This window comes from Triturus cristatus, chromosome 3_1 (genome assembly GCF_964204655.1).
Source record: "Triturus cristatus chromosome 3_1, aTriCri1.1, whole genome shotgun sequence".
NCBI classification, from domain to species: domain Eukaryota; kingdom Metazoa; phylum Chordata; class Amphibia; order Caudata; family Salamandridae; genus Triturus; species Triturus cristatus.
In genome coordinates this window covers 908621606-908633995 of record NC_140583.1, presented here as the reverse complement: position 1 = coordinate 908633995, position 12390 = coordinate 908621606, and the positions used below count along the sequence as shown (strand labels likewise).

At 36.0% G+C, this 12390-nt stretch overlaps 1 protein-coding gene across 7 annotated transcripts in view; it reads right to left on the bottom strand.

The window, feature by feature from the left end:
• The window catches only part of SLC4A10 (solute carrier family 4 member 10), a 951410-nt gene that overhangs the window by 153563 nt on the left and 785457 nt on the right, over positions 1 to 12390 (bottom strand). For all 7 annotated transcript variants that reach the window (XM_085645437.1, XM_085645436.1, XM_085645442.1 and 4 more), the window contains exons 18-19: positions 8145 to 8306; positions 1313 to 1564 (exon numbers count right to left, since the gene is read on the bottom strand). In XM_085645437.1, coding sequence (XP_085501563.1) covers positions 1313 to 1564; positions 8145 to 8306 — 414 coding nt within the window. The remainder of the gene's footprint in view (positions 1 to 1312; positions 1565 to 8144; positions 8307 to 12390) is intronic.

The following is a 12390-nucleotide window of genomic DNA, read 5'->3' as shown; positions in this document are numbered from 1 at the left end:
GCGGTCAAATCAAAATATGGCAGTCGGATCGATGCATGCTTGTCGGGTGGTCTTTCGAGTGCCGCAATAGCAGCCAGCGCTCTGACTGCCTGACATTTTAAAGAGGCCCTTAGTACCATTCTTTTTCTTTTAGATTAAGATGAAGAATTAATTATGCATTCTGAAGGCATTACTATCAGTGTTACAGTTAATGCATCATATCTGTATTAAAATCTCTTGGCTGTTGTCATTAATTCCTAATTTCTCAGCCATGTCATGAGTGTGCTTTTCACCGTCAGAGCTTTTTTCCTGTTTACCAGAGGCAGACTTCATGTAGATCCTCCTACCGATTTTGTAATTAGATATTTTAGATGGCTTTTTCTTGCTTTCTACTGAGCAGTCCCCATGTCAGATGGTCATTTGGCTTTTACTTAGACCTTTTTCGCTTGATTAATGAACTATATTCATGTTGATTTGAACTGATTAACTATCTTTTTCTTTCTGTAATGTTTCTTAATTTTGAATAAACTTTCACAGTTCTGACTTTAAATATTGTCTTGCAAAGGTTTTCTGATTTGCCTTGGGCCCCTACCCTTTGGGACTCACATAGCCCCAAACCTCAGTGTCAGTCCTTTGAATTGGTGCAAAACACTAACAAACCTATTAATTAGGTCATAATCTTTTGAAAAGTCACATAGAAATAATTTCACTAAAATTCCACTACATTACATTGTTAGCCATTGTAACTGTTCTTTGAATCAATACCCTCACTCTTCAAATATAATCAAATCGCTCATTAACATTTATATTGACCAATGCACAATATTTTGAAGCGAAGGACGTAAAAGACACTGATCCTTTGAACCGCACCGATTTCAAGATTTCACTGTTTTTCTGTGGACTTAAACATCCTCATTCACTGTCAACATGTCAGAAAGGCTGACTGTCTAATTAATTTAAATTGTCCACCACTGCTTTGCTACCATGGACCCCGTGTCAACTCAAATTACCCTAAAAGAAAGTACTGTTGATGAGCTATGCTTATTGGTGATGAGGAAAGTGAGTGAAAAGGGCCCCACATACATTGTTTTACTATTGGCAATGCCACTGCACTTTCTGCACTATCAACAGGCATGCCCCTGAAATCAAACTCTAAATTTGCTTCTCTGCATTGTACCCTTTGCCATAATTACACTTAATAACAATTGGTGAACCATATCATTAGAAGCTGAAACAACAGGCCATGGAGTACAGTATACCGAATAAAATCATTCAGTACATTCTTTCTACAAAATATTTTAAATGTATTTCCGATAATCCAATTTGATCTTACCTGAAGCACTCTTGTCATGAAAACAGAAGAGCCCATGAGAATGAAAATCATGAGACCTGTAACCCGTTGTTCCCGAATACCAAGAAATTTTGGTTGTTCTCCTGGTGCAGAACACTCAGATTCCAACTTCAGACTATTTACATGGGTGATGGAGAGCACAGTGGCAGCAACAAACCATGGTAAGCCCATGATGGAACACACTCCAAGCATTAATGCAACCATCAACAGATCAAGGTGATAGCCACATCCTTTCTGTAAAGACATGATAAGACAAAGAAACGCAAAGTATCAACAAACTCTTCTTAGTAAATTTACAGTGTAATTATATCTTCAAAATGTTATTATCTAAGTTTGTAAAAATCTGCACCACCAAAGTTGTAATCAGGCGCTTATTCCTAATTTAGACTTGGGAAGGGATCACAAAACATGGCTGTCTGGCACTATTTCATGTCCTTAGTGATACCTTAAATCAATGTGTTCTTTGATTGACCTATTATTCTCTCATGCTATTTGCTGCCTCCATTGTTTTCAAAGGTAGTGGGATGCAGTACCAATGATTGACCACGTTTGACACTTGAAATATTCCAAGGCTTAGCTGGAGTACATTTGTGCCTGTTTTGTAACTATTGGAGCAGTAGTAGAATTGCAAGAATACTTTGTGAATAGCACATGCAATACTTGTTTGTGGATGGGGTTTGCATTTGCCTGTGCCCTCTCTAAACCCGTACTTCAATGTTCTTTACCTCACTAATTTTCTAGTAATTAGTCCTTATTTTCAGTCACTCTCCCTAGTGCCTCCCACATTTACTACAAAAATATTTACCTACTTGTGTGTAGATCTCTGCACACTTGGCAGAAGAAATAGGAGAGGTGAAGGCTTAAATGTCAAGGAGAGGTTTGTAAATTTCATTTTGCAGCAAGTTAATAGTCCTACTGGAGTAGACTACGTACTCCAAAACAGTTTTAAAATTTTAAGTTAAAACTAATGTGAAACTGATACTGTTCATCAGATATCTCCCTATAAATAAATTCTGCTTGCATCTTGACAAAAATGAAGTGTATACTCTGGATGTGTATTGTAAATTGTTTTATCAACAATACAGAGTTCAAGGGCTGCAATCTCCTGCAAAGGTGTTCCATCTTAATATCCATTCAAGACAATACCATAATTTCTATAAAATTTCAGTATCCAGAACACTGTGAGATATAATATTGAAGGTAAGAATTTCTTAAATTTGCAAAACATATTGCTATTTATAATAATGTTTACTTTAGTATCATATACAAAGTGTTTTGTTGTTGTTTTAGTTTAGTTTTTATTTGTAATGCTTTTTGGTGTTATCTTTATTGGAGTATTTATTTTCCCTTATTTTAGGTTTTTTATGTATTAGTGTTTAGTTTTGTAAATATTTTAATATGTTTTTCTTTTTAAATATGTTATTAATTTATTTTTGCTTGGTTGTATTGATATTTATTGTTTTTATTTATAATTAACTACTGTGTTTATCGGGGAATAAGGTGGCCAGTGTTTTTAAAAAACAGGGCCTCATTATGATCGTGGTTGGATGAGCTCCAACCGCCTTATTACAATGTGATCGCTGTGAAGAAGGTTGAATACATGCCTTTTTCAATAGTGGCTTGTGCTACATGCCGGTAAAGAGCATCAGCACAAGCAAAAATTGAAAAGGCATGTTTACAAACATCAATTCACCGTGTGCCAGGCACCATGTGGTGCCTGGAACACAGTGCATGGAGGTTTGGGGGGGCACCACATGTGCACCCCTCGCCCCATAGCGTAGGCCCACAGGGGACAGGGGCCCTGCTGGGGCCCCCAAAGTCCAATTCCGTCTGCCTTTACATTGCAGTCGGACCGCCATGTAAAGGCAGAGGGAACAGGGACATTGTAATCCCTACGGTGATGCCTCCACAGGCATTGCCCTATTGTAAGGATTACTCTGCGATGGACGCTCCAAGGGACTCCTTGAGCCTGTCGGAGACGTCGGTCGGTCCCCATCATTATGCGGTGGTCAGACTGCAGCATCAGATGTTGGATGGACTGCCACAATGGCCTAATCTCTTCAAAATGAAACACTTTCCCACTGTGTTTGGGTTTAGAGTTACAATAGCAAGCAGTACTCCCTAAAGTTAAGATCCTTCCCTAATGGGTTTTGGGTTGGAATTACAATAGTAAATCTGCAATCCCCAAAATAAAGACATTTCCCAGTGGGTATGGCTTTGAAATTAGAATAGTTAATCTACAACTTCCCAAATATAACACTTTCGACAGTGGTAGTAGGATTGGTTAAAGTAATAAATATGATAGCCTCAAAATCTCCAATGGATGTGGGTTTGGAGCTAGAATAGTAAGTCACTATATCCTCGAGTTATACATAATTCCAGTAATAGTAGTAGAGCTGATGTTCAAACAGTAAATTTGCGCAAAACCAAACACTTTTATTAATGGGTGAGGGTGTGGAGTTCGAATAGTAAGTGTGCACTTCCCAAATTGGTGCGTGGTTGTATTTAGAAAATTAAATCTACACACCCCAAAACTAAATATTGTTCACAATGGGTATTTTACATTCGAGTTAGAATAGTAAATCTATACTCCCTAAAATTAAAGGCTTTCCCCTATGGTATCTGGATTGCAGACAGACTAATAAACCTAAACTTTCCAAAATTAAACATTTTCCCCATTAGGTGAGGATTTGGAGATAAAATAGTGAATATGCACTCTTCAAAGCTAAGCACTATCGATAATGAGTGGTGGGCTGGAGTTAGAATAGTAAATCTGAAATCCCCAAAATTAAAAACTTTCTCCAATGGTATCTGGGTTGGAGTTACAATAGTAAATCTCAACTCACCCAAGTCAAACAAGTTTGTGAATGGATCAGGGTTCAGAGTTAGAATAGTAAATTTGCACCCCTAAAGTTTAACACTATCCCTAACAAGTACTGAGTAGTAGCTAGAATTGTACATCCCCCAAAATTAAACGATTCCAAATTGGTGTGGGCAAGGAGTTAGAATAGTCATTCTGCATCACCCAAAGCCAAGACATTTCCACAATGGTAGAGTTAGAGTCAGAATAGTAAAAATCTCTTCTGTAAAATAAAATACTTCCCCCAATGATATTTGGTTTGGAGTTAAAATAGTAAATTTACACTTTAAAATGTTTCCCCAATAGTAATGAATTTAAAGCTAGCAAAGTAAATCTTAGCTCTCAGAAATTAAACACTTTTCATAATGAGTGTGGGTTTGGAGTCAAAATATTTAATGTGTTGAATCTAACTAGATGTGAATTGTGTTGCTAAAGCAGCATTTTAGCTTTAACACTACATTATCTTAGAATATATATATATTAAAATGTGATATTATTTTTAAACATTAAAATTCATTGTATATTTATATGTGTGTGTGTGTGTGTGTGTGTGTTTACTTTACCTTGGAGTTGGTGGCAAAATACTTAAAATAACAGTACTAATTTGTTATGGTCTAAAAAAGAAAGCTAGAGGTTAGTTAATTATTTTTAATGTGTAATTAATGAAAATATACTTTAATGTTGAAAAAGAACATAGAATTTTAATATATTTCTAATTTTAAAACTAAATAAGTAGTTATAACATTCAAAAGAAGATCCGCTGAGGACATTTGAAGCACAAGCAGAAAATTATACCAATTTCTTTTAAGTGTGCATTTTTTATTAGTCATAAATATATATTTACCCATGTAGGCAAGTCGTTTTTAATCATGGTTTAGTAAGTAAAACAATTTAGAACACAATTTTAACATATTTGTTATTTACGTAAATAGGAAAACTATGTTTGATACAATTTAACATTATGTTGTGTGTTTAATTTTGAATTATATAGGATTATATTTTTTTCAAAATGTATTTCTTATCATTCTGATTTTTATTTTGTAGTTCTGTTTTAATTGTGTAACCATTTTCAGAATCACAAAACAATAGTTTTATTTATTTTTCAAACTATTAGAGGTTTGTATAGGTTGATTTGTTAATGTGCTTAGTATGGTGTTTCTATGTGGATGTTGGGGAGGAAGTCATAATTTTGTTACAGCAATTGTTTCAAGGTATTGTAGCCCGTGGTTGTTTGAAAGGCGTAGGACCTTGTTAGGTAACTTCTCATCCATCTGGTAAATTTGCTCAGAGAGTTTAGAGCATAAATGTTGTTCTGGAGCTTATCTTTGGCATAATTCGTGATGCTCCTTTTTGAAAATGTTTTAAAAATTTGTACCGGATACAGTGGCTCTTGTCAAGAGTGCCTTGGAAAGAGTTATGCCACCTTTCCACGGCATTTGTAGTTTTGACTTCCTGAGATTGTGTACTGTTATATGCATTTTATCATAATATATGGAACTTGGGTTGGCGTCTTTGCCCTGAACGTTTCATGTGTCCGACATAATTATCTTCGACGTAGCCTAAGAAGGATATTAGCATTTCTTTATTTGCTTGATAGAATGATGATTCTAGTAGTAGCTCATAATGTTTTGTAATTTCTGTTGGGAGTACATATGCCAGGGAAATATATTTTTTTCATTTCAAAGGCAAATTGAGTATTGGTAAAGTAATCTCTACCTAATGAGGAGTTTTGGAGATGTCTTCATTTTACCTGATTGAAAAGGAAATATCATTCTTTGGTTGACATTTGAGTATTTATTTTAAGGCCTGTTTTATTCACTGTCTGTTAATACATTCATAACTACTTTTTTGTGGTTAGTAGTTGTTAGTTTTCTCTTTTATAGCTATTATCAATTCTTGAGTTGTGGTGCTTTGTTTTCGGAGTAATGGTGCCAAAAATGGCGGTTTATTATTGTTTTGAAGTTGCCCATGAATAGTGGGTAAAAACAATTAACAAGATTTAATGTGTCAACCGTTGACCAGGTAGTGTATTTTTTTTTTTTTTTTTTTATTGAGCCAAAAGAGGAGACCAATGGAACAAATTACAACACGTAGCATAGGGTCAATAAATCAAAACGGGATAAGCAGCATAAAACATAAACACAAAATCATCAAAAACTTTTAGTCCCAGTGAAGACAATGCCAGATTCGTTCAATTCTAATCTGAGAGGGGAGGCCCCTGATTTTGTGATGGTTTGTATATATATATATATATGTAGCAAACAACTAATTTTCTTGTGTGAGTTATTTTTTTTATGGTCAAGAATATCTATCTCCACAAATCTTCTTGGGTCTCTTGTGGCTTATCTTTTAGTTCTTCTGGTTCTATGTATTAGTCTATTTAAATTTGGTATGGATAGTAATTGTCTCATTTCTTCTCAGGAACATGAGAAATAAAGCCTTTTTAAATTGTTTCTGTTGCTGCTAATCAGCTTGCGTTTGCATCTTTCAACTCTTGCTGAACTCTATTACAAATGTGTACTTCAACTAAGTTAAGTAAATGATTGTGTTCTTTCACGTTTTCATCAGTGTCATTACTAGTATTTGCTAGAACACAGCAGATTTTAATGTAGGATGTAGTGCATATCCAATAGGTTCTTCCATAGACAGTTCATTGTTTACTGTATAGATTTCCAACATGTTAATAGGGGGTCCAGTTCAATGAAGGTGTGTATGTTACTATATTGGACATTTTAGAATCAGAGAATGCTATGAGAAATATGTATTTAATTACCAAAAATGTGTAGGCACATAAGGTTAAGAGGTACTTTGCATTTTATACTTGCATTGCTTTTCTTGGTCTGTGTGTTACTTTACAGCTGTTTCATGTTTTTTGAAGTTGGCTTTTGAGAGTTCACACTTGTATCTCTTTATTAGGAATATTTGAAAAACAAATATGCATTTATTTTATTTACAATGTTTTAAAATGTGTTTAGTTTTTACTATGATTCTTTAGTTGTACATAGTTAGTAAACTTACTTTTTCAGGATGCCGTTACTTTTCTCACGGAGAGTGTGGCTCCAAGGTAATAGGGTGAGGGTCTCCTTTGCTGTGGTCTAGCTGTGCAGCACTTTGTGTGCTTGGTATGTACTGTATGTATACTCTTTTTAATTAGATTTGTTTTCCTATTTGTTAACTGTTAAAGTTGTAGTTAATATATTTTTTTAAGCATTACCGTATTTGGAAGACACTAAGTTCTATTTTTGTCATAAGTTGCAAATATTATATATTTTTTGGATAAGTAATATTTATTTTGGGTTTTTGTTTTTTATTTTCAGTGTTGTAAATATTTCCTCTCTAATTTATAACGACGTTATAGTTTTTGATATGTTGAGTATTGATATTTATTTTGTTTTACATGTGTAATATTGTGTTCTCAATATTTTGTTGCCTATATTTTTGTTTCCAAGATTGTCTGTTTTCCAATATTTTGGATGATGATACTTTTAGAGGTTTAAGAAAGTGGATATTATGAACACTCTGTTTTTTTCTCACAATATTTTTATAATATAATATTTTTGTACTCAGTATTCTGCTTTAATTATGTTTATTATTAGAATAAACTGAATATTTTTAAGGTAAGTATTTACAACGTAGTCCCACCTTTAATCCTCCTGTATCTAGAGCTTGGACATTTGGCAGATAACATGAAGGTAGATAGCGTTTTTGCTTTATTCTTTAAAATCCTTTGCATAACCAATCAGCTCTCACGCTAAGTTTATCTGGCTAGCAATTATCTCAAACAAAAAATCACCTAACATTAATGTTGGCAATAAGGTGACGTTCTGCACACCGTTTTCATTGACTATGACTTAGCATTTTAGTGCTCTTCCTGACTTTTAACTCACAAACCCAGAGAATAAAAAGAAAACAAACAAAAAAACGAAAATATAATTCATTGTCAAAGAAACTTACCTTAAGTTTATGTTCCTTTCTGTTAATAATGACGGCAGTAATTTGCTGATCCATAAATATGAGAATAGTGCAAAGTAATGCAGGAATAAAAGCTACTATCATTGTCCACCATGGATTGCGCCCCAAGGGACTGATAATCCATCCACGATCATCTCTGGTTGGCTATAAAACACATCATATTGTTTCAATTACTTTTGAAAAAGTTTATCAACAAATGTTCTCTGTAAATACTTAAATATGAACATATAATTTAAGAGAACAAATAATGCAAGAAGTACAATGCTTTGTAAAAATACTCGATTATTGAAACAAAGAGTGACACGTTTTCTATGGTGCAAATAAAAGACAAATAGCAGTCTGTGAATGCCAAATGCTAATACAGGGCTTTTGTTTTCTGGAAATGTATTCCTGATGATTGCAAACTTTATGTTCGTGTAACTACAGAAATAGTTATTCTGTGTTTCTTGAAATAATGAAAACACGAATGCCAAAGGAATCATATAATGTTACTGACAAAACATATACCGAATTATGGGGTCAATCGCAAATGAGAGATTCAAATTTAAGATATTCTTTAGATTGTATTAAGCCACTTAAGAGGGTCTGCTTCATGAAGGATTTTTACTTAGTGTAAAAAATCTTCGAACTGGCTTAGGTCCTGAAAGCCAATTTTAAGCCTGTCTTATGTCAGTAAACCCCATTGTAAATCAGGCCAACAGTGTTATGATTTCCATAAGTTGGTAAAGGACAGTCTTATGTCTGACTTAATTCTGGGCAAAACCATTCATACATTTTGCCCACATACCTGGTTTAATATAGTCTTAAGACCGGAAACTTCTTTATAAATGTACTTATTTATTTTTTCTTGTCAGGATGATAAAAGTCCTTACCTCCTGTCCAACACTCATCCCAGGGGAGATAAATCTAACTATCAGGATGCACATTAAAGATTCACAGCAAAAAGTACTGGATATGCTGCATGGTCTTAACAATCAACATATCCAAGTCTTTATGCATAATGCAACAATTATACACCCTGACAAAAATGTTCAATCAGCCCCTTTGCAGGAGACCACAACACGAGTAGGACCATGTGGAAATCATTGGGTGATGAGAGTCCATCTTGTCCTGAAGCAGCCCCCTAACTGAAGGCCAATGAGAAAACACCAGTGTGCCTCAATGGCCATTCAGGCCAAGTTCGAAGACTCTTAACAAGAAGAAAACAAATCTCTGTGACAGATCCAACCAAGATATAATTGGCACAAAGTGTAATCGGAAGCCTCTGCCTGGAATAAGTAGTGGGTATGGTCAGTTCCCCAATGCAGTTACTGACACCACACAGAGGAAAATTATGTCCACTAAAAGCATTGCGTGAAAGGGAGCATGCAGAAATGCTCCACATCTACTAAGATATGGCACACATCTGCTCTGGCATATTTCTGGAACACTTCAGGCAGCCTAATAACGATGCAGACCCCCTTTCACCATGGTGCAAGTGGGCCTGTATTAAAAGGAGGATAGTTTATGTGCAGGAAGGGATGCCTTCCTGAACAAAAACAATCTCTCAAGGCATTTTCCTCTTTCTATGTGTGCTGCAGATTGCAGCATACATAGAAAGAGGAAATAATGAGGGGAAAAAGTATTTTCCTCCTTGTTTTGCCATCCTTTAGTAGGCATAGCGATTTAACACAATCCCAGGTTTAATCTGGGATTGCGTGAAACCCATGGGTTGATGCATCAGAACTCCCATGTTTCGCCCATGGAAGCCTTCCAGAAGCCGCTGCATTGTGTTAAATGTTTTTACAAAGTGACACAAGGTGTTGCAAATCAGCCCTTGCATGGCTTTTTAAATATCTACTAACATTTTGCATCATGAATGTGCCCCAAACGTGGTGCAACCATGATACAAATGTTAGAACATCTGTCCCTCAATGAATACCCAGAGAGCAAACTTCAAAAACCATAACCCAATCAGCCAATCCAGACAATGGAACCAGATGCATCATCTTATAGCATCAGGATCTCATTAACCTAGGTGAATAAATATTGGCTTTACTTAATCTAAGGACATGTTGATTTCCAAAGAACTACGCCATTCTGACAATGTACAGAATTGTTCACCTCAGTGGTGGGGGCATGGCATTCTTATCAAAATTCCGTCTGAATTCCTTTGTGCCTATAGACTATGCTGCCTTTCAAAAAATATTTACTATTCATTTCCTGACTAATGCCCAAGACATCAACACAGTGCTATAATGCCAGTTCTTTGCTAGATAACACTTCTTAATAGCAGTCTTAGAATTCATACTCAGTTACACCATAAAAAACTAAAGACTCATAGCACAGGCGTATTACAAACTATGGTTCGTGATCGGAGCTCCTCATCCTGTGTCAAAACAAAACTAGAATGCTATGGTCACTAGGACTACACCAAGTTGCCAAAGATCCCACACACACATATTGGCATACCGTTATATTCATCTTCCAATGTAAAAAACAAATAAAATAAAAGAGTGATTGGTCTTTCCTTGGACTAACAACAGGGTCATTCAATTCAAAGTCATGTTCAGTATCAGCCAACTGAGGATGCCAAATGGCTGTACACAAGTCCATCTGTTAATCTTTGCTACACAGAAACCAATGTAAAGAGCTGAAAATATTGAGCAGCAAACCAGGCAACAAAGTAAAAGCAATATCAAACTATATTGTAGCTGTCAACATGAGCCAACATATGCCTCATTTGCAACATAGGACAAACAATGAAAGCATTGCACAAAGACAGCTTGCCAAAATACTAGGCCAGGTGGAATTTAAATCACCAAGGCATAATTTGCATAATTTGTGGAATTTTGCTTGATGTCAATATGCCATACTGCCGTTCATGGCAAAATTCTAGCATTATAACGTGGGAACAATATGCACAATCAGAATGTGAGCAGCTGTTATTTGGGTCAATTGTGTTTTTTGCTCTGTTTTATTTCATGTAATTATGTGCAATGTTATATTATTTTGCATAACTGCGCAAAAGCAGATTACACAAATTTTGCACATCCTTACAAAATGCCAAGACTGTGAGCCCCTGAACTGCAGTATCAACAGTGATTTTAGGAAGCTGCAGGAATCAAACACATTCCAGGGCAGTATCCTTGAACAATTCTTTTGTTTCACATCCAGCAACAGTTCTCACCAATTCTCCCTGTCTTACAGGCCCCAGAGATGCAACAGGTAGTAATGATTAAAGGAAAGCATCACTAGTAAACACAGCTCCACTAGCAGTGAAAAACAGAAGTCTGCATCAAAAAATAATACAAGAATGAGGCAGGGGGCAGCTGCCAACATGTATAACTTCAAAAAAGCAAAATGATCACACTTTTACCATGCAGGCCAAAATCAGAGAAACTTACAGACAGACACTTGAAGCACTAACTGCAGGCAGGCATGTGTCTAAGCACAATGCAGTTTCATGATCGCTTGCTTATATATCAAATACTTCAAAATGAGATGTGCTATCCAGCAGCACACAGTACAGAGAATTGCTTTGATCAGGAGCATACTAGAGGTGGGCGAAACTTGTGGAATTTGACTCAGTGGAAATCCGTGGAGTTACATAAAACCTCAGTGAGATTTCACAGAGTTCCTTAAACAGGCAGAAATAGGCAAGTCACACTGTAATTCAGTGCTAGGAGCGCTTTCCACACTGAAAAATCAGCGCAACCTGCACCACATGGTGTGCCAGAGGGCGCAGCTCCTCGAGTTGATTTTGCTGCCGTTCGAGTAGATTTTCTAACTCAAGCGGCAACCTTCTGACCAGGAATGCCAGATGTCCTTCTAGCAACCGGAAATTGTTATATGGGGCACTAAATCTCCCCAACTTACCGTTCTGGAGCCACGTCTGGGAAAAAATTCTGCCACTAAGCAATTGGTGGATTTTGACCCGAACTCTGTTTTACACGAGTAACATTGAGTCACCAAAGTTCCACCAATTCCATCAGTGGAACTAAATATTTTGCCCACCCCTAGGCCATGCCAGTTTCATTACAAATGTTCACTGATATAATTGAATGAAAAGAAGATGGTCCTTCTGAACCCCTCAGGAAACAAGTCACAGGATGGCCCACAACTGACGCAGATACCTTATCCTTTTACATTACTGCGGTATTTATATAGTGTGGCTTTACTATATGGACAGTGGAAACCCTCACATAAAACAAAAGATTGCAAAGGATTAGCTAACAAGATAGAGAGG